This window comes from Muscardinus avellanarius (genome assembly GCF_963383645.1).
Source record: "Muscardinus avellanarius genome assembly, chromosome: 10".
NCBI lineage: Eukaryota > Metazoa > Chordata > Mammalia > Rodentia > Gliridae > Muscardinus > Muscardinus avellanarius.
The window spans coordinates 96,605,300-96,629,473 of NC_137796.1; the positions used below are offsets into that span (position 1 = coordinate 96,605,300).

The following is a 24,174-nucleotide window of genomic DNA, read 5'->3' on the forward strand; positions in this document are numbered from 1 at the left end:
ATTAGCAAACTTAACTACTAGGCAGGATTATCCGCATGATTTAATATCCTTCTTATTTCTTCTGGGTGGTTGGAGTAGCAAGAGGGCCAGTGCCCAGTCCCACATGGGGAAGGGAACTGTGAAATCTTCTTTCTTTCTGTCTCTCTCCCTCTTCATCTCCCTCTCCCTTCTCCTATCACCATCTCTCGCTTTCTTTCTATATATTATGTATGTTTAGACATTTTTGGGGTCCATTGCTCCCTGTGATGGGATTTTAAGAATAAATCAAGATGAGACAGTCCGGAGGTTTCTAAAGAGAGGAGAAATGGAACCACCGTAATACTCAGCTATACAACTTCTTGGTAAATATCCAAAAGAATTAGTCAGCATACATACCTGCCTTTATAGTAGTACAATTCACAGTAGCCAAGTTATGGAACAAGCCTAGGTGTTGATCAGCAGGTGAATAGACAAAGAAAAATGCTATTTGTACACAGTGGATTTCATCCTGCCATAAAGAAGAACAAAATTAGATCATTTGCAGGGAAAGTAGTGGGATTTTTGAGCATTATGTTAAGCAAAATAAAGCAGTCTCAGGAAATCAAGAATCATGTTTTCTCTCATATGTGGAAGCTAGACAGAAAAAAAGAAAAAAGTGGGGAGATTCTGATGAAAATATAAAGAAGGCCAGTAGAACAGAGAAAAGCAAACATGGGGAGAGAAGAGGGTCAAGGAAAGGGGAATCATTGAGGAATGAAACTGACCAAATTATGTTATATTCATGTCCAGATATGTCACAGTGAATCTTGCTATTATATGCAATTGTAATCGCCAATAAAAATTATTTAACAAATAGAAAGCAAGACTAGAGTCAGTTTTATAGGGAAGTATGTTAAGCAAAAGGCTCCACTAATTATACCAAAGAATTCTGTTTGGAGTTCTGATACCAACTAAGCTTGGTTGACATGAACATGGATTTTTTTTTTAAAAGGAGAAGAAAATGGGTATCTCTTCTATAACCAACACCCGTAAAAAGAAAATTAAAAGAGAAGACTGTGATTTGAAGAGATAAGTGTTGGGCTCAGGGACAGATAAAATACATACCACTTAAATCCTCCTTCGCTGTGTTTGATAGGCAACGTTTGAAAGCAGCTGGGTAAAAGAACAGACCCACATCTCCAGTAGCTTTCATCAGAGAAGAAAAGTGTACAGTAGGGGAGGAGAGACACACCACTATAATATTCATTTACTCATACAATATATATTGATCAGTTACTAAGTGCCACACTCTTGCTAGGCCCTGAGGACACAATGAAGATGTCAAGTAAGATCCAGGTCCTCAAGGCATTTATATTCCAGGGCACATATTGAACAGTTCATTACATATTCATTTAATTGTCATTGTGAGGAGTGTCAAACAGAAAAAAAAAAATCGGAAAGGCAGCTTTATACAGGGAAACCCAAGTCCACCTGGGGCCCAGGAGTACTCTCTGACTACATGTGACATAAAGGAGTAGCAAATTGAGAGAAGAGTAATCCAGATACAGAGAGGATAGAGAATAGAGATAAAGGGAATAGGAGGGTGGTTCCAATACTATAGAGTAAAAATGCCATTGGTTGCCTTAGAAACAAATGCATTTCTGGGATTTTTACCTTTGGGTACTATCTCCCTTCTTCTGTCTATGGATTCCCTGTGACATCCCAAAGTGGTTTTTGCTCCTTAGGTGGAATCTGTACTGTTCCCAGAGTTGAAGGGATATAACCTAATCCTTGGAACTGTTCATCCTAAAGAAAAACTTGTTTCTGATTTTGTGGATCAAACTTTTGAGGTATTTCAGAAAAATCAAGTTGGCCCCCACAAGTAAGTTGGTTTAATTGTAACTATGTTGCTTAGTTATCATTTTGGTATTGGTTCTTAACTATCTTCAAATAAGTTATCCTTGTTCCCACACACCTGAAGTGTATATATAATAAGAACTGCTAATACTTACATGGAGATACTGTTTATCCCCATTTTATAGATGTAAAAACCGTAACTTTCCCAGTGTTAGCTGACAAATAAACAGAAGTATTAGGATTCAAGTATATGTCCGTCTCTACTATCTGAAAGCAATAAGGTCAGGTGAATTTTGCCATTTATAAATTTCTGGATTTTAGAAAAGTCACAAAATAGCCAGGGATGGTAGCGTGTGCCTATAGTCTTTAGGAGGTTGAGATGGAAGGAACACAGGTTTGTGGCCGACCTCAGCAACTTAGTGAGGCCCTCTGAAACTTAGTGAGATCCTGTTTCAAAATAAATTTAAAAATAAGGCTATGATACAGCTTAGAGGTTGAATGCCCCAAAATTCAATACCCAGTACAATAACAAAAAAAGTCACATAATCCATTTCCATTATATTATTTCATAACTTCTTCAAGGTCCAGGGCAATGTATTCATCTTTCTTTTGTGAAAACTATAAATATTTACATCAATAGCTGCATATCAATTTAAGGAAGCTTTTGCCACCAAATGGGTTTTTATGTAACTTGCTTTTTCCAGAGATTTTTGAAATTGAGGATTGAAGACCTGAATACTGTCCTTACCCTACTGTAGAACGTCTCACAGTTGCTCATGTGAGCAGCTCTAGTTTGGTGTGATCACTTCGTGTGGCTCCCAAACGGAGACTCTTATAAGAGTGCAAGGAAGGAAGATTATGAACAGTCAGCACAGAACAGCAGAGTAAACTTTGCTAAGGCAAACCAGAACATCTGGTCCTCTTACCACAGGGTTTCTGGACTATGCTCTATTGACATTTTTCAGTGGGAAAATTCTGTATCATGGAGGGCTATCCTTTACGTGGTAGGATGTTTAACAGCATTCCCAGATGCTACCCACTATATGCCAGTAGGAACCTCCCAGTTACAACACCCAAAAGTACTCCAAACATTTTTTTCCATGGAGGGCAAAGTAGCCTCCAGTTAAGAATAACTGCTAATGTTGTCTAAAAATTATGAGATCAGATTTAGAAGTCCTGCTTTTGTGAACTTGATTCAGGGACTCCTATTTGAGACACCTATTTTTCCTGTTCATGAAACCTTATACTTTGCCTTTCTTGTCTGGCAGTTTCATGGACTTCTTTTTGCATCTTAGTTTCAGAGTCTTTGATATGTAGGCCAACTTTTGGAAATGTACCTATAGACTCAGAAGTTAATTCTGCTTACTTAGTCCCATCTTAATTTTAATTCAAAGTTATTAAGGCAAACCACACCAAATACATTCTTCAATTTTAGAAAAATGTGCCCAACCATTTTAAATGATCTGAAAATATCAGCTTAGTTTTGTCTAATACACTTTATGTTAATTAATTCTAAATCTCCATCTTAAAATTAGATATAGAATTTTGAAGCTAGAGGGAAGGATGGGAACGAATATTTATTATACATTCACTAAAGTCAGCACAGCATTAACTGCTTTATATATTATTATAGTTAAGATTTATAACAATCTTATAAAATATGAATTATCATTTCTCCTTAAAGACACTGATTTTTGAAAAAGTAAACATCTTAAGTTTATGTAGCAAGTACTGGAAAAAATGGAATTGGAAGCCAAAATTCAGAATTCCCAGTTTGATGCACTTTTTGCCACATTATATCTCTTTATCCTGGTTTGGGTTCATTTTTTTTAAAGCTATTTCTTGTTTCACTTGCTACTCTGACTCACCTGATTTGTTGACCTGTATTTGTGCATTTAATCTTATGTTCTTCAAAATGGAAGATACTTAAATGTATACAGAAAGTATGACGACTTATTGAATAACACGGCAGAACAGAACATCACAGCATTTCTGCAAGAAAATCATGAAATTGACGATTTTGTAACGGTAGGAGACACCACTTGATATTTCATGCCTTGGTAGGTGCTACAGTCATCAATCCAGTGAGCGGTCAGTGCACTTTATTAGGTGCATAGTTCTCAGTATTGGACTAGTGTTGGCCATGGATAAGACTGGGGACAAATAGAGGCTCTAAGTTCAATAAAGTTACTGAATGTGCTCTTTTCCACAGAGGATCAATAGCATAAAAAAGCGGAGAAATGAAATTGCATCCATGCACATTACAGTGCCATTAGCCATGTTCTGCCTTGATGCTATGATCCTAAATTACGATCTCTGCGAGCGAGCCCAAAATCTCAAAGACCGTCTGATTCAATACCAAGTGGATGTAAACCGGGACACCAATACCAGGTATTGCAATTCTGTGTAAATAGCAATGACGGTGTACTTGGGAGACTGAGACAGGAGGATCCCATGCTTGGGGCCAGCCTCAGAAGCTTGGCAAGGCTCTCTGCAACTTAGTGAGACCTTGTTTAAAAAAAATAAAATGGGGCTGAAGGTGTATTCTCAGAGGTAGAATACTCCAGTTTCAATCCTCAGTACACACACACACACACACACACACACACACACACACACACCACACAAACATACACACCAATGATATTTGATGCCAACCAGAGAATTAAAAAAAATTATCACAACTTGTATCTTCTAGTAATGATCAACCCAAACTTTTGGTTCACGTTGTTTTTTTTTCTGCCCCAGAGAAAGGGGAGTAAGGGAATTTGGGTCCCAGCTAGGAGATGAACAGTTAGGAGAGAATGACATAGAGATTGGAGCTGAAGGATGAAGTGCATCCTTTGCCTCAGATCCTATGACCTTTGCTTTCTTGTAGGCAACTTCTGCTTCATGGGCTTGCCTGTCTGAGGTCACAGCTCTTCTCATGGGTCATTTAGCAAATATTTTGAAACACAGAGAGCTTATAGACACTCCTTAGAATAACTTCTATTCTGATTTCTGCTGTATAGGTGTGATGGACATCTTGGCTGATCCCATAGTTTGGCAATTGTGAATTGTGCTTCTATGAACATAGTCCCACAAAAAAAAAATTTTTTTTTTTAAATTTTATTTTATTGGTGCACTGTATTCATACATCATAGTGGGATACAAACTTTTGTAGACATACATGCACACATCGCCCAGTCAGCCCCCACCCGATCCCCACCCCATTCTCTCCCCATCCCTCCCTCCCATGCTTGGCTTAGTGGTTGACATCTAGTATTATAGCAATTTATCCAAAATTAAAAATGATAATCTCACATAACAGTTTCATTTGTCTGATACCAAGCTTTTGATGACATAAAGATAACATTTCAATATTTCTTTTTGCTTTCTTTCTTACCAGAGAATATTTTTTTCTTTTTTTTAGGTGAAACTATCATATATTTATTTTTCAGAAAAAAATCTATCCTGATATGGAATATGGACTCTAGATACCCAAAACAATCTCGAAGCAAAAACAAAGCTAGAAGATGTATATTTTCTGATTTCAAACCATATAAAGCTACAATAATTGAAACAGTGTAGTACTGTTCTAAAGGCAGATATATAGACCATTGGAGTTAAATACAAGCCTAGAGCTAATTTCTTCCCTATATTGTCAAGTTATTTTTGACAAGGTTTCCACGAAGATTTGGTGGTGGAAATAATAATCTTTTAACTAAATATTGTTGAAAAATAATAATTACATGGAAAAGAATAAAATTGGACTCTTACCTAATCCCACATACAAGTATTAACTCAAACTAGATAAAAGACCTAAATATAAATCTTAAGACTATAAACTTTTAGGAGAAAATCTGGGTCATAAAACCTCACAACATTGAAATTGGCAGTGATTTCTTGGATATGATTTCAATGGCACAGGCAACAGAAGAATATACAAACTCCCTAAAAAATAAAAGAAAATATTGTATATCCAAAGACAATGTAAACAGAGTTAAAAGTTACTAATAGAATTGGATAAAATATTTCCAAATGCTATATCTGAAGGTATATTAATATTCCAACTAGAAATCCTAAAAATTAACAACAATAAAGGCAAACAATACAATTTAGAGATAGGTAAAAGACTAACATAAATAATGAATCTCCACAGATAACCAATCTTAGTTGTCTGTTGGATGGAAACTCTTGTTTCTCTGGTTCTGGTGAGTGTTACCTATTTCTTCTTTGTAGTTAATTTCTTTGAGTATTTTCTCTAGCGCTGGTTTTGAAGACATAAATTCCTTCAGTTTCTGTTTGTCATGGAAGCTTCTTATTTCTCCATCTAATTTGATAGAAAGTTTTGCTGGATAGGAAATTTTTGGCTGGAAGTTGTTTTCTTTCAGAGTTTGGAATATGTTACTCCAAGCCCTTCTGGCTCTCATGACGGTTTGGGAAGTCTGGAGTGATTCTAATTGGTTTGCCTCTGAATGTCACTTGGCCCTTTGTTTTTGTTGCCTTTAAGATTCTCTGCTTGGCTTCCACATTGGTCATTTTGACAATTATATGGCGTGGGGATCCTCTTCTCGGATCCTGTCTAAAGGGAGTTCTATAAGTTTCCTGGATCTGTGTATCAACCTCTTGCTCTATATTTGGAAAATTTTCTGCTATTACTTCCTTGAAGAGATTGTTGATCCCTTTGGTATCACTTTCTTTTCCCTCCTCTATTCCAATTATTCTTAGGTTAGCTCTCTTAAGATGGGCCCATATTTCTTCAATGTCAGATTCCTGCTGTTGGATATCTTTTTCTAGATTAGAAACTATGCATTCATTTTTGGATTGCTCATCTTCTAAGAGCGAGATTCTGTTCTCCATGTGGTCTAATCGGTTGTTTGTGCTTTGAATTGAGGCCTTTACTTCATTAATTGCATCCTTTATCTCTTTTTGGCTCTCTCTGAGTTCTTTTCGAAGCACCTCTATTATTTCTACAGTTATTTTCCTGATTTGATCTTCTAGAAATCTCTGATTTTCTGTTTTATCAGGTTCTGATGTTGTGGGGTTGTGCACATTCATTACTTCAGTGTTATTCCTCTTTCCCATGATTTCGGAGGTTTGTGCCTTCTCTGGGTTCTTCCCTTGGGTCACTATGGCTTCACTTAAGGTGCTCTGGATCTCGAGTCTGTATTATCTCAGACCCTACTACTCCTTTACTGGGTTGTATCACAGAGTCTCCGACCCAGGGAGTCGATAGAGGCTGCTTTAAACTATGGGGGGTGCCAGGTTGCACGCTCTCCTATGGTGTGATATCTCTGCCACCACCACTCCCTCACTGGTTCAAGTCCCAGAGGCACAATACTGGGATTTCTCCTCTGTGGCCCGCAATTTGACTCACTGTTCTTGAGTACGTAGATGTAGCTGTACTGGACTCGGTGAATTCACTGCTGCTGCCGCCGCCGGTGGCAATATGGCGCCTCTGCCACACCCTCGGCCATGAGGCTGGCGTATTTTTTCTTCTCTGGTTTTGATTTCCACTCTGAATCCCTGCAGCGTGTGCTGAGCTCAGCCACTGGGAGCTTTAAATGCTGTCTGCGCCGAAAGATCCCGCCTGGCTGTTCCGCAGCGGGTCACCTCGGCTTGCTGTAGCCGTCCGCTGAATTCGCCGCTGCCGCCGGCAGTATGGCGCTGCTGCCGCGTCCTCGGGCGCGTGTGTCTCCTCTGTGGCCCTGAGCTCTGTTCTCAGTCCGCTTTCTCTCTGGAGCCTGGTGGTTTTTTTGTTTTTCTGGTGATGGTGTTTTCTGGCTATGAAAGGCGCTCTTTTTGTGGTAATGGAGATTGGTTGTTAGCGGGACTCTTAAGCCCTGCTTTTCTCGGTCGCCATCTTCCCGGAAGTCTCAAAAAAAAAAAATTTTTTTAAAGAAATTTATTTCTTGCTCAGGTTAGTTCCAGATTGGAACTGGGAAATATGTTACTCAAATATAAAACAGCTATGAGTCCAAGAAGTAGAAAACACTCAGAATTCATTGTAGTTCAGTAGATCATTTTTCTCTATGGTAAGCTTCTAAGTTGTATAAAAAAAAGTTGTTTCTAAAATCATAGCATCATCTACAAAGTTGTTTTAATCTTCTTTAGTCAGTATAATATAATTAACTTCCTCATGGAGAAGGGTCTCCATGCATTAAGATGGAATATTGAAGAGTGAAAGGAGTGGTTTCTTCTGTGGGGTATCACCATCAACATGTAATGATCAACTAATAACAAAAACTATGATAGCTATTATTGCTAACATATGTTGAGGGATACTTTGTGCTAGGCGTGAATGTATCACAGATAATTTTTTGTGTGAGGTACTGGGGACTGAACCCAAGAGCACTCTACTCCTGAGCTACACCCACAGCCCAGTTTTATTTTTATTTTGAAACAGAGTTTCACTAAGTTGATGAGACTGGCTTCAAACCTGTGCTGCTCTTGTCTCAGCCTCCCAAGTACTGGGATTACCGACATGTACCACCAAAATGTTGAAGGATGCCAGTGATTTGGGTTCATGTAAATGAGGGCACATTCAAATTGTCCCTATAATATCACCTTTCATAGTCTGTGTTTGAGAAGTGGACAGTGAGCTCTAGTGATCCTATTAGTTGAAACTAACTTTCTATCACCATGAAATATTATATGTAGCATATAAGGATAAATTTGCTGGTGTGCTGACTGTTAAGACATGATGAAAAATTAACTTGGTGTTCTACTTTAACATAAATTGTGAGAAGCTATTGTTGATAGTGGTGGTAGTCTTTTACTTTGGGGCTAAATATGGATTCTACCATGAAAGTTAGTATGGTTTATTTCTAAGACTCTAAACTTTAAAGCCAACCAACCAAAGTTCAGATCTTGGCTTTCACACCTACGCTACATGTTGCTTTAGATAAGGTTATTCAAACTCACTTTCTTCCATTATCAACTATAGATAATAATCATACCTACGCCTTATAAGTATTAATTGAAATAATATATGTAAACAATTAGAATGGGGCATGATACCTCTTAAGGGCTCTATACCTGTCAGATATTACTACTATTTCTATTGTTATTATCTCCGGAGTGTGGTGTCCTGTGAATATTACCCTGTAAGGACATACAAGTAGAGGAAAGTTGGAAAGCAATGTTCTAATCTCTAAGAACGGCGATGATGATGGCTATTTATGTCTTGGTAGCATTTGTAACCAGTACAGCACCATTGCCGACAAAGTCAGTGAGGTTCCTGCCAACACCGAGGAGCTGGTATCCCTCATTGCGTACTTAAAGAAATCCAGCGATGTCACCGTGTTCAAACTCAGGAGGCAACTTAGAGACGCAAGTGAGCGACTAGAATTCCTGATGGACTATGCAGACTTGCCCCGTGAGTTCAGTGCCACATGTGCATGTATATATGCATGTGTATATTTGAATGCCTATATAAAAGATATGTCCTATATATTCTTAAGAATGGAGAGATTGGCAAAGGAGGGATATAGAAATCCTACCACTAAATATTGGAAGAGCTATTTTTCAGCTGCCCCAGTATGTTAGAGGCACTAATTCCACATTCCACAGGAATCTGAGTCACACTAAGGGAATCTTGTTAGACAAAAGGAAGACATTTCTAGAGACTTGACCTAGAGCTCTTGGATGCCTATCTTAGGCATCTTGTATCTGATGTCCTGGAAATGTCATTTCCAAATGCAAAATTCTTATAAATCAATAAATTTTACTTTTTATGTAGTACGGGGGAACCCAGGGGCAGTATACCTCCGAGCTACACCCCCAGCCCTATTTTTTATTCTTCATTTTGAAACAGGGTCTCACTGAGTTGCAAAAAGCCTCATTAAGTAGCTGAGGCTGGCCATGAACCACGATCATCCTGTCTCAGCCTCCCAAATCTTAGACTCTTAATATAGTCGCACCTCTGAGGGGACCAGGACACTTTCCTTCACACTCCTGTGTATTTTAAAAGGAAAAAAAAAATACTCAGAACCCCTTGAAGGTTTTTTAGATCAAGTTGAAGTTTTGAAATGAGGAACAGGTCCTGAAAAAAAAAGTTGATATGCTCTCCACAAGCTATTTTCCATCTGAAAATACTTGCAAGTCACCTGGTGTTCACAATGTGTGTGTAGGAGGAAAGAGAGAAAGATGTGATGAGAAGGGGAAGGTGGAGACTGGGAGTGAAAAGTGGCTCCCTGAATATCCTCTATACATTCATGAGCTGGATCTGAGCCATGTATATACCTGCTGGACTCTCATTGTCTCTGCCTCCTAAATTCACAGGGAAACCCAGGGCATTTTAATTAACTCAAGCCATAATGGGCAGGGCCCTGGCATTGATACTATCACTGCCATTTAACCAAAGGGAAACTAAAACTCAAATGAGGTGAGATAGTTTGAAGTGTTGGACCAATACTTGAACCTAGGGTTTTGACTCTACTGAGACCTAGCCTGGGAAGCAGGTAAAACAGAGTGGTTAGAACATAGGCTTGGGAGTTGGTTAGTCAAGGATTCAAGTTCTGCCCCACTACCTTCTAGCAGTGGGTGCTAGTTCATTTGGCTTAACCACTTCGTTTCCCTTCTGTGAAGATGATAATACCATCTGCCTTCTAGCTGGGCCCCTAGCAAGTGCCCAGTATCTATTGGCTTTGATTCATCCATAGTGGATCCATTCACTCACTGCTACCCTACTTTCAAATCTGTATACCTTTTACTTTGCTGAAGTATTTCCCCGCATACTTAACAGTGTCTTGGATCCAACTGTGTGTGTTTTTTGCAGAAGAGGATATCAAATTGAATAGCACTCTGTTCCTGTGGCCAGACCAGATCGAAGATATCTTTGAAAACAGCCGAAACCTGCTCCTTAACAAGAGGGATCAGGCAGAAATGGACCTGATTAAAAGGTACAGAGAGAGTCTGGGATTGTTTTGGAAATGAGATTCAAGTTTATAACCTACCCTGCAGGTGGATTCCTGGTTCTGTCTAGAGCCCCCATTCCCCATAGCAGTTTTGGGGCGAAGACCAAAGACACTTGGTGAAGAAGGGATTTCCTTTTGTTTCCCACTGAGAAATGCTCTCTTTAATCCTGCTTCACTATAGTAATTCCTGCCAATGTCTTTCCTTCCTGCTTTGAATAATTGGAATTTGGCAAAGCAGAGAGAAACAAGCAAAAAATAGTGGTAAGTAATAACAGCCTCCACGGTAACAATAGCCAAAGTGTCAGCCTTACATTGGAGACCACAGATCTGTAAGATAGCAAGACAGGGAAAATAAAGGCATGGTAGGGGGCCGAGAAATTATCTCTTTTGCAGCTGGTCTTGCTCAGTGTTAATGTGGCTGTAGTTACTGATTCATTTATGATATGTCGATGGATATTTACGATGTGCTATGCTCTATTCTAGACATGCATGTGTGTGTGTAACTACTAAAAAGAGATTTGAATCCAGTGACAGATAAAATATATAGACACATTGAAATATCTGACATGTCAAGTGAAAGGGGCCATGTGCCATGTACATGATAAAGACTAGACACACACACACACACACACACACACACGTAACATTTTGATTATGAGCTACAGACTCATACCAATTACCCTGTCTCCTTCACACTTGGAACTCCCACGGCCCAACTACAGCTGCCACAATCCCTGAAAATACAAGAAAGGATAGAAAAAAGTAGAGATTTTTACACAAAATGGGGGTTTGAGCTTGAAGAATAAATCCATTTAGTTCCTTTCTTAAAAATAAAACCTACACCTTTCCCCAGGGTGTGTAAAGAAGGGAAAAAAAAAAAACACATGTGTTTTTCTTCCTATGCTCTTCTTCTTGACACCTATTTGGATACTGTCTCCAGAGCCCAGAACTTAGCCTGATGGGTCGAACTGCTTTATTTTTAAATCCATAGACTATGTTTTAATGTAGTTTAGGATCTGCAGAAAATTGAGCATAAAGTCCAAAGGGTTCCCATGTACATAGACGTGCCCCCTCCCACATACTCACATACACAATCTCCTTCATGGAACTGATTTTTATGCCTAATCAGCAAGCACAATCATTGAGTGCTAGGTTAGATGAATGAATGGAAGCAAGTTTCATCATCTCTTCGAGCCTCAGTTTCCCTGATCTGGAAAATGGGATAAGTGTAAAAAGCCTACCTCATTGCGCTGGAGTGTGCAGTGAGCTGAGACTGTGCCCTCATGGCAGCCCGTGCATGATAGGCATTCCCAAAGCCCCCGCCTCTCCTCCCCCCTTTTAACAATGACCTCTTTGGACTGGGAAACGCTTCTTAACTTCCAAACCACTGCTTTGCAGCTGTTTCAGAATATTAGTGAAAGACTAATTGAAGACAGTAAGTGCTGTTGAAGATAGGAGGAGTAAGGACTGTCCCTGGGAGGAGTGGGAGCATTTTGTCACTCATGGTGACCAGAGAAGAGTGCCAGGTTTCTCATTCCTGAAGGGCGACTGTCAGCTTGATTCCATCACCTGGTTCCCGAGCTCAGCAGCAGAAGCCAGCAGAGGAGCCATCCTAGAAGAGGCTCAGCGAGGCCGGGCGTGGTGGCGCACGCTTGTAATCCCCGCGCTTGGGAGGCGGAGACAGGAGGATCGCGCAGGTTCGAAGCCAGCCGTGCTGGCATAAGAGACCCTGTTTCAAAAATATAAAATAGGTCTGGGAGTGTAGCCCGGAGGAAGAAGGGCTTCCAGGAACCCCGGTACCACCAAAAAAAAAAAAAAAAAAAGAAGAGGCTCAGCGAGGCAGTTGTAGTCAAGCCCTCGGTTTGGTTCCCCCTTAAACATCCATCCTGCCCATCATTTGGGATTTATCCCGAGAGTAACCTGTGATGACTGAGTAATATTCATGTGTTCATCTGTCTTCTGTGAAAACACTTCTATTTTCTCTCCAAGAAACTTGACCTAATTTTCCCAACCCTCATTAATTTTTAGCTTCGGTGCCAATTGTTCTTCATTAGCTTCCTCCACCTAACCCTGTGGTCTCTTCTCCTCCCACTCTCTGTCTAGAGGCTGCTGCCCAGTTTGCAGCCTCCCGTTCTCTTGTCTGTTGACGTAGGCTGGGCCATGGCAATGAGGAGTCCTGTAGGAGGCCTACGCTGGGTAGTGATGGAGGCCTTTTCTCCTCTCCCTCTCTGCTTGGCCCTGGTAGCTGGACCCCTAGGCAATACAATGCCCGCCCCTCCGCGGTTCCAGTTCTCATTGGCCCCTCATGCCCAGGGATCATAGGGCTTCCCTCCAAGGCTAGTCTCTACATGCCTCACTATCCATGCTTTTTTTTCTTTCAACTATACCTATATTTTAACCTCTGTAAGTAGTCTTTTCATTAAAGTATGTTTCTCTGAATGTCAAAGTGAATTCTGTTTCCTTCCAGAATGCTAGGCAATCCACCATCTTTAAATGTCTCTGTTATCCTTTGGACACCAGGAAGGAGCCCATAAGTGTAACTCATTTACTCAACCTGATTTCATAAGTGTGCTATTATATGGAATATATATCTATAAATCTATATTTCTATATATTTAGAGATATATATATATATGATATAGCTTTAGATACTATAATGTGCTAAGAAATTATAAGAAATAATAGTAATAGTTAATGTAATCACTGGTGTATATACCATTTCCTCTGGGAAATTTTCATCAGCAATTTCTCTTATTGTATATGAGTTCATTATGTGAAGCTTTGGAAAGAATTTTGGTGATACAAAAAGCTACCTACAGACACTGATTGTGTGGACAACAGGCAAATCAGCTTTGTCTCCCTTTTCTCCCATTAGGGGAAGAGAGAGTGTCAAAAGCTACAATTTCTTTCCCTTTTTTGTGTTCTTGTCTCCATTCCTACGGGCAAGGAGACAGATGTAGAAGACAGTGTAGGGTAAATGCAGAAGCTCTATGAAGAAAATGGGAGGGAAACAGAGCACAGTGATTGTGTTCAACAGTCAAGGCAGGAAGGACTCGTTTCAGAAGATGTATAGAAAGAGTAACTGGGTGCCCAATCTAGATATCATGGGCAATGGCTCCAATGTGGGAAGTCTTAGACTAAGGAGGAAGGTAGCTATTCAATTGAGACTGTAGAGTCAGAGGATCCGGTCCTTAAGGTCACAGCAATGAATTTAAATTCCTTTAAAAACAAGAGAAAGTTATTGAAAAATTTTAATTTGGTAAATAAAATTAATAGTTTTAATGGTCCACTTACTTGAATCAGAACCCAAATAATTAAAATTGGTTTACATGTCACTTAATTTTCTTTAATCTGCAGGTTCCCCCATTTCCCCTTTTATATATATGTTACACGTTTCTACGTGTGAGCACACGCACACGCACATGCTCATGTGTGCACGTATATGTACTGGGAATTGAACCCAGGGAATTGTACCTCTGAGCTTCACTCCCAGCCATTTCATTTTTTATTTGGAAACAGGATCTCTCCGGATTGCTGAGAGTCTTCCTATGTTGCTCAGGCTGCACTTGAACTTGCAATTCTGCACCACAATTCATTTATTAAAGATTCTGGATGTTTTGGTACACACCTATAATCTCAGTACTTGGGAGGCTGAGACAGGAGGATCACAGGTTCAAGACCAGTTGTAGCAACTTAGCAAGGCCGTTTCAAAATAAAAATAAAATAGGGATGGGGTATAGTTCAAAGGTAGAATGTACCTGGGTTATATCTAATAAATTAGTTAATTAATTAATTTTCCACAAACGAATTCACTGATTAATTTGTCCACAAATTATTTTGCTGATTGCACATCTCTGGTGCCATTGATCATGTTCTTATTTTCCTAGAGTTCATGTAAACTTGCAAAAACTGATTTAATCTTGCTATTTGACATAATCTTATCCCTGTTATTCTGTTCCCATGGATGTTAGGAAAAACTTAAGCTTGCCTATAGGCAAAAGTATAACATGCAAATACAAAGAAAATGAGATTCAGTTATGTTAGTATCAGAGAGAGTCAAATTCAAGGCAAAATATCAGATAGAGTCAAATTCAAGGCAAAACATTAGTAGTTCAAAGATGGTGACTTAGATGGGTGAAATAAAGGTAAAGCAGTCATCAGTTCTTATATATCTAATAACATTAATAAGTAAATAATTATTAAAATAGTGGAGTAAAGTTAAGCTTGAAAAAGGAGATAATGGAGGTAAATAATCATTGTTGAGTTGAGTTTAGATTCTCTCTCTCATATAAAATATTAAACCTTCTACCTTACAATATGAAACAACTGTTCTTCTTAAATGCCCATAGGACATTTACAAATATTGACCATATTTTAGAACTCAAAAAATTATTATTATTATTATTTTGGTGGTACTGGGGTTCCTGGAAGCCCGTCTATCAACGGGCTACACTCCCAGACCTATTTTATTTTTGGAAACAGGTTCTCCTAAGCCAGCGCGGCTGGCTTCGAACCTGCGCGATCCTCCTGTCTCTGCCTCCCAAGCGCGGGGATTACAAGCGTGCGCCACCACGCCCGGCCTTAGAACTCAAAAAATTCTAAGATGCAGAAATTATATAATGGTGTGTATTAGTTATCTATGGTGGCATAAGACATAGTAGATTAGAACAAAAAAATCATGAGGAACAGTTCTATGGGTCTGAAATCCAAGTACAGCTTAGCTGAATGCCTCTGGCTCAAGGTATTTTGGGAGGTTCTGGGCCCACTTACATGTCAGTAGGATTTATTTCCTCATGGGCTTTCGGCCAGAAATGACCCTTTATTCCTTGCCACATGGATCTCTCCACAGGGTAGCTCACAATAGGGCAGCTGTCTATATATATAGAGAGAGGGGGGGGTGGAGAGAGAGAAAGACTGAGAGGAAAAATGAGCAAGTAAAATAGAAGTCAGTCTTTTTGTAAGCTAAGCTTGAAAGTGACACCCCATCCCTTTGCTACATTTTATTTGTAAGAAATGAATTACTACATCTAGCCCAAACTCAAAGGGAGCCAATTTCAGGAGAACATGAAACTAAGGAGATGGAAATCCTTAGGAATCATATCACAGGCTGCTTCCCACACCGTGCAACTAGAAATAAAACCCAAGTCAAATAATTTAAACTTAATTCTCTTACTTCTAAGAAAAACATTAAAACAGAAATAACAGAACTAAGTATGTTTAAGATAATAGATTTATGGAATGCCACTAAAGCTTTTCTTTTTTAATTAATATTTATTGGTGCATTGTATAAAGCTGCTCTCAGTAACAAATTCATTCAATAAATATTGATTGTTTGCTGTGTGCCAGACGCTCTGCCAAGAGTTGAAAATGCAACAAGAAATTCAGGAGACAGAAACTGTAGTTGTAGCTTTACGTTATAGTGCATGAGAGCAAACACTTGAATGGTGCTTATGATGTACCAGACTCAATTCTGATCATTTTTATGTTAGTTTTACTATTAAATAAATACTTTTTCTATCCATATTTTATGCATCTGAGGCATAGCAAGTATAAGCAACTTTTCCAAGGCTATGTAGCTATTAAGTGGCAAAGTAGACATCTAACCCAAGCCTGTTTGGCTCCAGACCCTGCCCACTAAACGCTTTATTATTCTATCTAACTAGCCAATAAGATAAGTAAATTTGAGACCTGCTTGTTTGATTATATAGATTAAGTAGGTAAATATCTGGAAAGATCTCTACTGCTCTCTCTAGCTAAATTAGCCCTCTACAGAGTGATTTGCTAATCACTCTGCTCTGTTCTATTTCTTTAGAGCATTTATCACTACCAGAAATATCTCATTTTATCTTTATCCTATCTGTGGATCCATCCATCCATCCATCCATCCATCCATCCATCCATCCATCCATCCATCATTTATTGTCTAGGTCTTCCCTTAACTAAAATACATGATCTATGAGGATAGGCTGCTTAATAGAGTACTTCACAAATATATTTGTGATGTACTCAATAAATATCTAATGATTGAAGTATAAGTATTGTATACATATAATGTATAATATATATATATATATATATATGCATATTACATACATTTGTCTGGATAGGAAAACATCTGGAAATGTTGAATCAGGCTTCCGGCTGATTCATTCTGTAAGGTGGGATGATAGGTAGTTTAACTTATTTTCTTCTCTTGATTTATTTTTAATCAAATAGAGATAAAGAGATAAAGAAAGACAGAGACAGAGGAGGGGGGAGATCTTCAAGTACCAAAAGATCAAATTCTCCCCAGAGTGAGCAGCGAGAGCACCAAAAGGAAGTTCCAATGTGACTGGGCTGTCTTTACTTTCAGGTGCTCAGAATTTGAGTCAAGACTCGAAGGCTATGGCAAGGAACTGGAAGGCTTTAGGAAGCGTGAAGTGATGACCGCAGAAGAAATGAAGAATAATGTTGAGAAGCTGAACGATCTTTCAAAGAACCTAGATCAGGCGCTGGTGGAATTTGAGGTTTGGGATCTTGGAATGGGGACTTGCCACTCTGTCCTGGCTTGGTTATTCTGATTCTTGGTTTTGTTTTTTGCCCAGTGACACCTCTTGGGGGTGATAGGATTGATTGATTGTTTGGTTGCCCAGTTCTTTTGTTGGCACTTTTAACTACCTTTCCCACCCTTATATTACAACATATTTTGTAAGTCACTGAGCACACAAAGAAGAATTTACAATGGGGTAATTGTTTCCATGTATTGAACATTTATTATGTGATATTTAATGCCTACAAAAACCTTTGGGGTTTGTAATTTCTGTTTATCCCTATCAGCTAGTAAGTTTTTTTTTTTAATCATGAAAGCCTTATTTTTTAAGTAAGTCCATGTAAGAAGGCTTGTAAACAATCCTATGAACATCTGATGTACATTTAATGTAAATGATAAAAATGGAGACAATAGTACACTGGGAACAAAGATGATAGTTGCAAGCAGCAAATTGTCCCACAGTGTCCAGCAGCTAGAGCTCCGCTGCCATGGCCCTCGGAGGTAGCAGGGGGACCTTCTTGCTGGAGTCTTTGCCTTATATTTCTCTTACCCATCAGATAAGTGAGCGCCCTCCTCCACTTCAATCATTAGATATTTATTTTCAGGGTTCTTGGGAATTTGACAAGGAGGCTTCTAGGGTGGGGGAGAACCACCTTCCCAATAGACATCATCTCCTTTTGCCCTGCAGTTGATCAATAAGGAGGAAGAGCTGCTAGAAAAGGAGAAAAGCAGCTTCCCTCTTCTGCAAACATTGATAACCAGCAAAGTGCCTTATGAGCAGCTATGGGTGACAGCCTACGAGTTCAGCACCAAGTCGGAGGAGTGGATGAACGGTATGCCATGTCCTTACTCTGCTGGGACCCAGTGGTGATGAGGAAGGAGAGCCTGAAATCAGCTTTGCCCTTTGACACCGGCTGGACTTTTCATCTGATTCTGACACTCTGAATTAAGACAGCCGCTGTCAAAATGTCCTAAGGTGATAGTGAAGATGGGAATCAAAGAGCCAGAACCATTTCCAGCATAAGACAGAACCAGTGGCACCCAGAGTTCTGGACTGGGCAGTGGCTCATAGAGGCAGAGGGGGTCGGAGGGATGAGATGGCAGTTCCTCTGTGGTGCAACTTTAAGAAGGCAGTGTGAGCCGGGCATGGTGGCATATGCTTGTAATCCCAGCATTTGGGAGGCTGAGACCTCCTGAATCACAGTTCATGGACAGTCTCAGCTACTTAGTGAGGCCCTGTGCAACTCAGTGAGACACTGTTTCAAAAATTTTAAAAACTAAAAAATAGGGCTGGAGGTATAGCTTGGAAGTACGATGCCCCTGGGTTCCATCCCCAGTACCTCAAAAAAAATTTTTTTAAAAAAGGGCCAGTGTGCCATAGTTGATAAAGCATGATAAGCTACCTCTCCCTCCTGGCTCTGGAGTCCAGGGAGGTATGGAGGGGGTACAATCTTTGAGACCTAGTGATTGATCTAATGTGGAATAAGGGACAGAGAGGAAGAAGGAAGACCCAAAGTGACTTCCAAAATTACTGGCTCAGGCAGTAATTGGAATATCCAGAGGTGGGCCTTGCCTTCACTGAACAGAGAAATAAAAAATGGGAGGGGGAGAATCCGATTAACTCTGAATACATTGAGTTTGCGGTGACTGCAAACACCCAACTTGTGATATTAATTAATAGTTGAGTATGTCAGCATGGATTTTAGGAGATAGATTTTGGTGGTATGACTTATATTGGGGAATAATTGATGTACAGATTATAGTTAAAGCCATAAAGAATGTGTAATAGCAGAGGATAATATCAAATATTCTCAAGCTTCTTTCCAGTGCTTCAGTGTTATAAACAGATGGGATGTACATCTTCACTGCCAATATTCTGTACACAACGATTATATTCTTATTTCCTAAAAGTGAAATGCCTGGCTCAAAGGGTATTCTTAAAATTATTAGGATTTAAAAACAACTTTTGTTATTATCTTCCAGAAAAGTCATACTTTTTTTTTGGTACTAGGGATTGAACTCCAGGTCATTTGACCTCTACCTCTGAACTATACTCTCAGCCCTTTTTATTTTTTATTTCGAGACAGAATCTTGCTAAATTGCTGAGGCCATCCTCAAATCTGTAATCTTCCTATCTTAGCCTCCCAAGTACTGAGATTATAGTACTTGGGAGTATTTTTGCCACCATGCCCAGCTAAAATTACACACTTTAGTTCATTCATCTGTCAGCAGTTTTAGAGTGCCCATTCCTCACACCTTCAACAAACCTGGGAAAGAATAGCTTTTAAAAACTTTTTTTTTTTTTTGCTGATTTGATGTTTAAAATGGTATCTTCTTTTTACTATTAAAATTTATCCTTTCCCTTAATTGCCATTGAAGTTGTTGAATGTGTATTGAGAAGCCAAATACCTTGTTTTATAAACCTCAGAGAAAGTAATCCTAACTGAGAGATGCTGTTTCCCTGGCCTGTTAGTTGGGCCTCACCCAGGTAACTCACCTTCTCTCTTGGTGTCTCACTGTCTCAGGGGAGTGGTAACAGTGAGTGGGTAGCCATGCCTAGTGACATCTGTCCAGCCCTTCCTAGTAGCGACTATTTCTTGTGTAGGCACCTACAGTATTTCTGGTACATATTTCTCTTTTTTTCTTCTTTAGTCTTAATTTTTGATTACTCAACAAATAAGTTGATAAAGCATGTTTAATAAATGAAAGTACATTTAGTCTAGCCAGCTCCCCCCCAAAAAATGGTTTTGAGTAGATTAACATCATGATGTAAGACTCAATGCTAACTTGAAATATCCAGAGGGAAGCAACGGTATGGGCAGATATGGGCTGAATATAAAACCCGCGTGCTAAAGATACCCTACAAAAGAGAAGGAGAAGAAAATAAATGTTCTGGGGCACTTGTTTTTAAGAAGGTGTCATTCTTTGTTTTATAAATGTGTGTGTGTGTGTGTGTGTGTGTGTGTGTGTGTGTGTGTGAACTCAGAGGTATTCTACCTCCAAGCTACCAAACCCAAGCATACATTTCATTTTTTTATTTTAAAATAGGTTCTCACTAAGTTGTGGAGGGCCTCACAAAGTTGCTGAGGCTGGCTTTGAACTTGTGATCCTTCTACTTCAGCCTCCCAAGTACTGATTAAAGCATGTACCACCACTCCCAGCAAATAATTTCAAACTCACAAAAACATTATCTATAAAATTTGCCTTAACTATGCAGAGGGCCTCTGTGTCTCTAATCACCCACATTCTCTAATTGTTATTTCACAGCATTTATGGAACCCCTTTTAATACTATTAAGATAGCACTTAAAACTAATTACAACAATTGGTATGTAACTATATACCCCGTATGTGCCAGGCATGATGTTAACCACCTATGAGGTCTCAACCCATTTTCCTAGTCACCCTTCAAGATGTCCCTTATCACTCCTGGATCACAGGTGATGCTGCGGAAGCTTAGACAAGTTCCCTAGCACACCCAAGGTTGTATTTGCTTTCAAATCCAGACCCCACCCCAGATCCCATGCTTGTTCCAATACTCATACAACTGGCCCAGTCCTCAGTTCTGTTTGGGGAACTAAAGGTACACATGAGACATGTCTGCTTGATGGTCTCACCCGTCCCTCATCTTGTCCTTTTTAAATTTCAGGCCCCCTCTTTTTACTGAATGCTGAAGGAATCGCGGAGGAGATAGGGAATATGTGGAGGACGATATACAAGTTGACTAAAACCTTAGGCGATGTACCAGCCCCTCGGCGCTTGGCAGAGAACGTCAAGTTGAAGATTGAAAAGTTCAAGCAGCACATTCCCATTCTCACCATTTCCTGTAACCCAGGCATGAAAGATCGGCATTGGCAGCAGGTACCTATCTCTGTCCCTCTGGCCCCCGGGGGGACCTGCCCAGACCTACTCCTGGTAGCCCTTTTGGAAGGCAGAAAACATTGCTGAGTCAAGCTTCTCCTTGCAGAAAGAAGAATTTACTTGGTTGACCCTTTTCATCGGGACCCCATTTCTGGTGGTTGGAAATTGTTGTAGCCCTTGGCTACAAAGGATCTGCTTGTCTGCTTTCCTAAGCAAATGACTGCTGGAGGTCTAAGGGTGATCGGATGGTACATTAGAGCGAGAACTCTTGATTTATTCCCTGACCTAACATACGCACAAAAAAGCACATCTTTCCCTGGAGGTTCGCCAATACTGCCAGATGGTTCTTCCTTGGGCTGACTTGGCTGCGGCATGTCCTGGTCAAACAGCCTATGTTCAGAAATAACTCTGCCCTCTTCGTTCAGCTCTTTGAGCCTATAAATGAGAATAATAAATATTCTCCCTAAAAATAACTGGTTTTTGTTTTATAAGCAACCAAGTGTGAGGGTGATAAGTGTAGTGTGAGCACTAAGCAGAAAAAAGAAAACTCACCATGTTTCTAAAATAATCATCCCATTGGAAGGCCAGTGATGTCCTCGAGACGACCTCCTTGTTCTGTGTGGAGGTAGAGATGAGACTGGCTCCCACAGGCAGGTTCTTCTCTGACTTGGCCTGAGGTTCCCTCTCTCAGAACCACGGGCACGACTGAAGGCACTGTCTTTTGAAAGACTCACCCTAACGGCACATGCTCTACTTTTAAGAGAACAGACCCCTGAGCCCAGTAGCCAGGAGCATTTTGACCTCTCCTGGAAGTTCTTGTACATAAAAAGTTTATGATTTTTCTGTAGGGAGGAGCTACTTTCTATTTCTCAGAAAGCCTTAAGACTCTAGCAAGACAAGGGAGAAGTCGTCTGAGTGAACTGCTGGTCTTGCTGAGTCTTGGCAGGGGATCTGCAAAGGGCAGCTGTCCTCACTGGGGGTGCACAGGCTCCTCCTTGGGGACCTCGCTGCAATAGAACTTTGACTCTTTAGAGGGCTATAGGCGTGGGCAGACGGGAGGTCTCTGTGAGAGCCAGGGTTCCCTCTGCCAGGAAGGCATTAGTGAAAGTGTCCTCATCAGTGACAGTTAAAGAACACGCCAGGAGTTTCTGCTTCTTCTGCCTGGTGCTTCCTCTGTGATGATACTGTTCTTACATGTGGGCATTTTAAAAATCCAACCATTCCTAGACATTTGGAATTCTCATTTGAAGACCACTTAAATTGAAAAAATATTCCTTAAAATTACAATAAAATAATAATAATAATAATAATAATAATAACAATAACAACAACAATAATAATAGCTACAATATGTGGGGTACTGGGTATGTCATGGGTACTATATTTGCAAACATTATTTGGATTCTCCCATTTCATCCTCCCAACAGCCTTTGAAGTAGGGGCTATTATTATCTGTGTTTTGCAGGTTGGAAGATTGAGACTTGGAGATGAAATAATTTGGCACATGGCTAGTTAGTGGTCAAGAAGGGAATCAGAATCCAGTTCTGTTCAGCTTAACAAGAGAGATGAACAGAGGGGGGGAAAATCAGGCAGATGAAAGGAGCAGGCAGTAGGGGGCAGTAAACCATAGGGTAGAGTGGAGCGTGGCCCAGGAAGGGGATCCTGAGAAGAGATTCCCCTAAAGTGGAAGCCTGATGGGCCCAGAAGGAAAACGTGGAGTCAAAAAGGATGGAGGTCGCCTGGAGCACTCAGGGCTGGCCCCACTCAAGAGTCCATTTCTGCCTGCAGTGTTGGATACACCCTGAGCCACTCCAGTGTCAGTCCCAGGTCACTGAAAGCCATTGTCTGCCCTCATGCCCAGCCCAGGTCCATTTGTACCTGGCTCTGAAGGCCAAAGCACTTATGTCTCAGTATTAGAGGATAGAGCTTCTGGAATCATAGGGTGTCAGTGCCACAGTTCTGGGCCACTTACCAGAGTGTAAGCAGAAATAGTGACCTCTGCTATGTGGAATAGACTTTACATATTAATAAAGGAGTTGCTTCTGTGGTTTAAAGTAAGGTGGAACAAGGTAACATTTTCCCTGAGGGAGAAACTGCACTGTTATATAACAAATACGGCCCTAAGACAAGGACAGTGCTGTCCAATTGGAAAAAAAAAATTATCACCAGCCATACTCAAATTTTGGAGGTCCTAGTAGCCACATTTTAAAGAATAAAAGGAAACTGGTGAAATAAATTTTATGAATATATTTTATTTAACCAAATATATCTCAAATATTATCATTTATATGTTAATATGACAATGTTACTGTGAAATGCTTGGGAGATGATATGTTTTTGTACTTAGAGCATGCTGCAGTTTAGACTGATAACATTTCAAGTGCCTAAGAGCCACAAGGTGCTAATGGCTACCCACCGGACAGTATAATTCTAGGCTCTTAGATTTTGATGCTTTCTCAATCTCTACAATTAGCAAAGGGAATTTAAGAAAGAAAAATTCCCATCTCTGAGTCCTCACTATGGCTCAAGTACTGAGCCAAATCCTTTACATAGAGCTGTGTCCTTTAGTCCCAGAGATAGTATGTTGCTCTGGGCTACTCTTCCAGATATAAAGAATGAATGAGAGCCCAGGGCCTCCGGGAACAGTTGTGGCCCACACACTCTAGGAAATGCTATTTTGTGTGCTACAGCAATTATACTTTCTCTAACTATGTAGTACATAACTTGTGCAACCACACGCAGAAGACCTGTGAGGGCCACTAGGGTTTGATGAGTAGGAGCTCTGGAGTCAGAATGGATCCAAGTCCCAGTTCTGCCATTTATTAGCTGGGTGATCCTGGACAAGGTAATTTCTTTGTCTCAGATTCCTAACAGGTAAAATGGGAATAATAACACATTAGTATCTTCTTCATACCATTAGGAGGATGAAGTAAGTACACAATGCTCCTGAAACAGGGCTTGCTACAGTATCAGCCCTCAATATTTATTACTTTTATTATTTCTGTTACCCTTGTGTTCCTCCAGGTGTCCTCAGAACCCAGACTGGAGGCCTTGGCGTTAGCTGGTTTAT

At 40.0% G+C, this 24,174-nt stretch overlaps 1 protein-coding gene across 1 annotated transcript in view; it reads left to right on the plus strand.

Moving 5' to 3' along the window:
• DNAH3 (dynein axonemal heavy chain 3) overlaps window positions 1-24,174 on the plus strand; it is a gene marked incomplete at its 3' end in the record, with an annotated part of 165,802 nt that overhangs the window by 21,505 nt on the left and 120,123 nt on the right. The window contains exons 11-18 of the mRNA XM_080704314.1: window positions 1,704-1,840; window positions 3,738-3,843; window positions 4,028-4,206; window positions 8,991-9,175; window positions 10,577-10,700; window positions 17,068-17,221; window positions 17,933-18,077; window positions 20,893-21,104. Coding sequence (XP_080560440.1) covers window positions 1,704-1,840; window positions 3,738-3,843; window positions 4,028-4,206; window positions 8,991-9,175; window positions 10,577-10,700; window positions 17,068-17,221; window positions 17,933-18,077; window positions 20,893-21,104 — 1,242 coding nt within the window. The remainder of the gene's footprint in view (window positions 1-1,703; window positions 1,841-3,737; window positions 3,844-4,027; window positions 4,207-8,990; window positions 9,176-10,576; window positions 10,701-17,067; window positions 17,222-17,932; window positions 18,078-20,892; window positions 21,105-24,174) is intronic.